The 5,049-nt window shown below is 40.4% G+C and overlaps 1 protein-coding gene across 1 annotated transcript; it reads left to right on the top strand.

Moving 5' to 3' along the window:
• The first annotated feature begins 1,796 nt into the window (after nucleotides 1-1,796).
• On the top strand, nucleotides 1,797-3,045 carry LOC139948316 (uncharacterized). Its single transcript, XM_071946429.1, has one exon. The coding sequence runs from the start codon at nucleotides 1,991-1,993 to the stop codon at nucleotides 2,816-2,818; it is 828 nt and encodes a 275-aa protein (XP_071802530.1). The 5' UTR covers nucleotides 1,797-1,990; the 3' UTR covers nucleotides 2,819-3,045.
• The last annotated feature ends 2,004 nt before the right edge of the window (nucleotides 3,046-5,049 follow it).

Below are 5,049 nucleotides of genomic sequence, written 5' to 3'. Positions count from 1 at the left end.
TAAAATCATCTGACAATCATTTATCATGATTACCATTGGAATTGTTTCAAAGAGCAACGTTACTGTGCCATTGACAGCTAGCAATGGGAGTATGGACCGTGACCTCTGTGCCCTTTTAAACCATGACCTTTAAACCCCTTCTCGTCTGCTCGCGTGTTGCCTGCACCCCCCCCCCCCCCCCTCTCCCTCAAATCTTTCTTGTTTCCGTTCGCGATTGATTTTACTCCCCAAGCAGTGAACATCATCGATGGGAAAGCGTAAAAATGACTCGATTGAATGATCCCCCTTAAATACTAAGCCTATTAATGTGCGGCCATTTGGTTTTTCCTCATCTCATCCAAGCGATGTATAAAGTCTGGGCACTTTAGTATGATGAGATTTAGTATTCAAAATTGCTTTTGCACTAAGGGAACCAGACTAAGATGACAACAAAGTGACAATGGATCATGTGCCTCGGCCGGAGGCGCGTTGTGGCACGCCTCATTGGTTCAAGCAAGACAGGTTGTGGCTTGCTTCATTTGGTGACTCAGCTGAAATGAGATGTCTGTATGATGCACATTAATTAAGTAAACCCCCTTTACTCATACCTTGTAGGGGTTTTCACATCATTACTGATACAAACTATTTGTTGGCAAATCACATGTCATTTTTTGAGATGACTAATTTTTTAGGAAAATATGTGTTATTTAATTTCCCTTTAGTCCTTTAAATTCGAATGGTTTCGGAATTGGACAAAGGTGACACACATGCTTTATAAAACACAATGTAGGTTAGTCTTGTACGAAATATAATATTATGCCCATGTAATTTTATCGGCGGTTTATGAATTGTGTATGATTTCCCGAGGTAGAGGGTCAAGCAAAAGGAACACGTGATTGAACTATTTGTCGAAAAAAATTATATTATACTAAACAGAAAACACATGCAACTACCAACAACCATATTCTACCTCCATGCAACAGCATACAAACATTTAACAATCGTGCAATATTGTCCGGCTTTGTATTATAAAAAAATTGGTTGGTTGTTTTCAATATTGATATTTTCAAAACCACACAAACTATACAAAATGACGGATACACGCAATATAGTTGGAACGATCTGGCCAAATACTATATGCTTTTGGGGAATATTTTTTTCTCCAGTCTAAATTTGGCGGTCTTGTCACATGGTGTAGAAACGTGTGTTTACAAGCATTGAAACCAGAGTGCGCCATATCATAACCTTGACTACTTGCCTTATTTGGCGGGTTGTACTCGGAACTCCATACATTGGCATTCCACAAAACTCCCTTTGTTGCAGCACGTCGCATTGTGTAATTCGGGACAGCCCCTTTGACATACATTTCGTGTTAAGAAGAAAATTACTCATTTACTGATTTGTTCTGAGAAAGGAACAAAAGTATTCTATGTTTAGGAAATCAAATGGTTTTGTTTTTATCTTAAGAACGAAAATGTATATCCTTGTGATTTTAGAGAGCGATTGTTTATAAGACTCGATTCAACGCCAACTACTCGTATTTTATTCATGGTTGCAACCTTCCTTGGCAACGTTGTTTTGGCGCTACGGGCAAGGTGTTGACGTGCCATGTGGAAATTCCTTTCATGAAGGACAGATGACGTACTTATTTATCACGATCGATGATTGGGCCGACTCCCATTCATTGTATGGTCACGTGGGATACCTCATATCTATTTTTGGTTGGCCGGCCTGTGATTGGATGCACGATTGATTTAGTGACGTCAGCGGACGTGACGCCTTTGGCCCGGATAAAGACTTGCCAGTGAGTAACCGTCATTCTTCATTCATACATCTGGAGCGTTTGGGTACACATCCACGTCGCCCAAATACTACCATTATTTATTTCAACTTGACGATTTGTAAACGTTCACAGCAGACCGAGGTGTTAACCAGTGTAGTCTGGCAACTTCGTGGATCATAACAAGATATAGTTGCTGAATTTACGAAGGGGTATTTGAAAGCAGAAAACATGGAAGCCCAACAAATAATCACCATGTCTATCAATAAGATCACCGGGTCGCGTGGCCAACGTGGCGGTGTAAACCTCAGGAAAAATCTACTCGTCGCTTCGGTGCTTCATTCCGCACGGGCGATGTACTACGAGGAAATGTGCAATAGAATGTCTAGAACAGCCGAGTTGCATTCCATGGACAGGGAATCCGTTGAGGATGAAGAGGATTGTACTGAAGCTCCAGACTGGGGTGATGAAGAGGACTCGGTAACTACCACCCCTGAACCTACGTCTTGTCAACGTACGGACAGTTCGGAAGAGAATGCTACCCAACGACCAACGGAGGACAAAGAAAACTGCCATCCTGTTGTCGCCGAGATCTCGCCGGCGGTGCAGGCTAGACTGGAGGAGAAACCTGAACCGGCTAGTAGTAAGCCTACTACGGAGCAGAGCCCCGACTCCACCCCATCACCAGACAAAGAACGAATGGTGCTGGGACAAAAGAACACAAATTCCCCACCGTCCAAGTCCGGCTGCAATGCATGCAAACGAAAGAGATCGGACTCAAGTGAAGAACTACGAGAGGCTTGCGAATCCATCCTGCCTAAACGACCTAAAACAGACTCAGAAAGCCAGGGCGAGAAAGTGAACCCTGAACAGGGATCTATCACGAGTCTTGTCACCATTTTCAAGTCTGGTTTTCATGGACTATCGGGAGAATCGAACCCTCAATCGAACATTGTTTCCTCGTCGTCCAGTGGAAGTAATCACTTGCAACAGTCATCGTATACATCTTCAATGCCAAGACCATTTGAACAACTTCAGATGCCAATTGCTGCCTGTTAACCTACGGATTGGACTAACAAACATTATGTGAACTTGTTGTATTGTCACCTATAACATGTTGATTTGATTGATTTATTATGAATTGGTGTTTTTCAATCCTGTGCCTTTGGATGCGAGCAATTATTACCTATTGGTCAAAAGAATGTATGTTGTTTTTATTTATTATTGTATTATGTTGTAACACAGTGGCTACTTTGTGTTCTTGGTAAATTATGGGCATTTTCTGATTTTGCTTTTCAAACTCGTAAATTTTTCAAACACGACACGTCTATGTCTTATACAGGAAAGTACGTTCGTCCCAGTTGTTTATTTCGCTTTCAAACAACATTCTGTATCTAATATGCTTTGCCAGTTTGAACTCAGTGAATTGGTGCTATCATTTTAGGGGTTTTCTATTCACAGTCAACGTGGCAAAAAACCTAGCCACCCACAAAAGGGTGATCTCACAAAAGGGCCAGTATTTGCTTTGGGAAACACGCATCCTTTGTTGCATACGGGAAGCGAATTCACAACGCCCGGGCGTGTCTTGACTATAACACAATGCCACAGCATGCCACACAAAAGCACGGCTGGCGTGCACATTGAATGGCTGAATGCAAAGAATTTATTTTCGCGGGGAAATCGAGGTCATGTGGTGACATAACACTTGCCCTGTGAAAAAGAAAAAATCAGAGAATGTACCGTTTTTTTTCTTGACTGAGGTTTACCAATGTTATTGGGGTCAAGTTATCATCAGGGGTTTCCGGTTTCTTTGTGTCTTGCTGTTGCAATTTCCGGTCATTAGATAGATGCCAAATTTCACCTGTTTTAATATTGTAACAGGTTTTTGTTTGTTTTAACTTACAGACTAGCTTGTTAAATTTTAGGGGAAAAAATCACCTGATGCCAAGTTTTATTTGCGACTGGGAAAATGTTATCTGTCGAAAACCCTTCCCGCTAGACAGGACATAGCTATTTTGTGTCAACTTCCTTAAGCATGTGTCAGTGCTTCCCCTTGGGAGACCTTACTATATACAGTCAAGTACAGCTACAATGTGGATATTCGAATTAACCATTGACATTCCACGTAATCATGACGGATGTACAGTTTAAGATCAGGCTATGCCTCATGTCCGGTTTCTACGGACAGGGAAAAAAACACTCTCAAAACCAACAGAAAGAGAGCCAAAAACTTGCGAAATATCCACGTAGTGTAATTTAGTGACAAATTTCAAGACTTGGGTGTAGTTTCTTGATTGAAATGTCATATGTGACTCGTACTTGCCCTATTTTGACTTTGTATCCTACCAAGCTATGATTAATCAAGCAGTAATTTTCCATACACCGCCCCTGACTGTTGCAATTGTGTTTGATTTAACCACATGTGACTTACTGGTGAATAGTTCACCGAGATTCCAAAGGTTGCATGATTGTGTGGTACGATCCATTGCGTGGCAAGATACTCTCTGGCTGTTTGCCATAAATATTATCTAAATAATAAATTGCATCATTCTGGTTGCCAAACGAGTCGTAACACGAATTTCCTTTTTTTTAAATGTCATTACATGTGAAATGGACCAACTCATTTTAATAGCGGGGCATTTATTTACAGTAATGAAGAATTGTTCCAAAATAATTGATCCTTACAGCTGAAACTGTATTTGTCTTAATTAGTAAATTAATTTGTTTGTTATTAATATTGCTCGCCGTCCACTTGTGTCTCTAGTCAAGCAACATCAATATGCTGTGGTGGACATTATTATAACATTAAACATCCATTTGAGATTGTATATATTTTTGAATCTAAATACAATGACTGCTTGTGTGGTCGAAAACAAAAAAATACCTACTGTTCAGTGTGTTTGATTCTTCTCTTTTCGTGTTATGTTGCCAGTTTGAGGCCTGTCTTACCGTAAATACATTGTGGGTTGTCTTATATTCCAACCAGTGTAAACCAAAGCGAGGCTTGGTGGTCGTAATAGTCGGACCCTTTTAGTAGGTTGGAATCTACATCAATTATTGTTCAGACAAGGGAACATGCAGCAAGATGGGACGTCAATTGTAAAACATCCAAAGTGACTTGAAACCAGAAGTCGCCTAGCAACCTTTTGATCAGATTTTCATTTCATTTTGGGATTTCCAACTTCATCTAATTACTATATAATTCTAATAGAATATCGTCTACTTTCTGGGTAGGTGATTTGTCAATGAGTAATAATTATTCATATTGACTGATAAAAACACACATCACT

The sequence above is a fragment of the Asterias amurensis genome, chromosome 15, assembly GCF_032118995.1.
Source record: "Asterias amurensis chromosome 15, ASM3211899v1".
NCBI classification, from domain to species: Eukaryota; Metazoa; Echinodermata; class Asteroidea; order Forcipulatida; family Asteriidae; genus Asterias; species Asterias amurensis.
This window is presented reverse-complemented; position numbering and strand designations above follow the sequence as displayed.

Excerpts from the sequence above, each read along its gene's own strand:
- LOC139948316 (XM_071946429.1), top strand. The coding sequence starts at position 1,991 with ATGGAAGCCCAACAAATAATCACCATGTCTATCAATAAGATCACCGGG.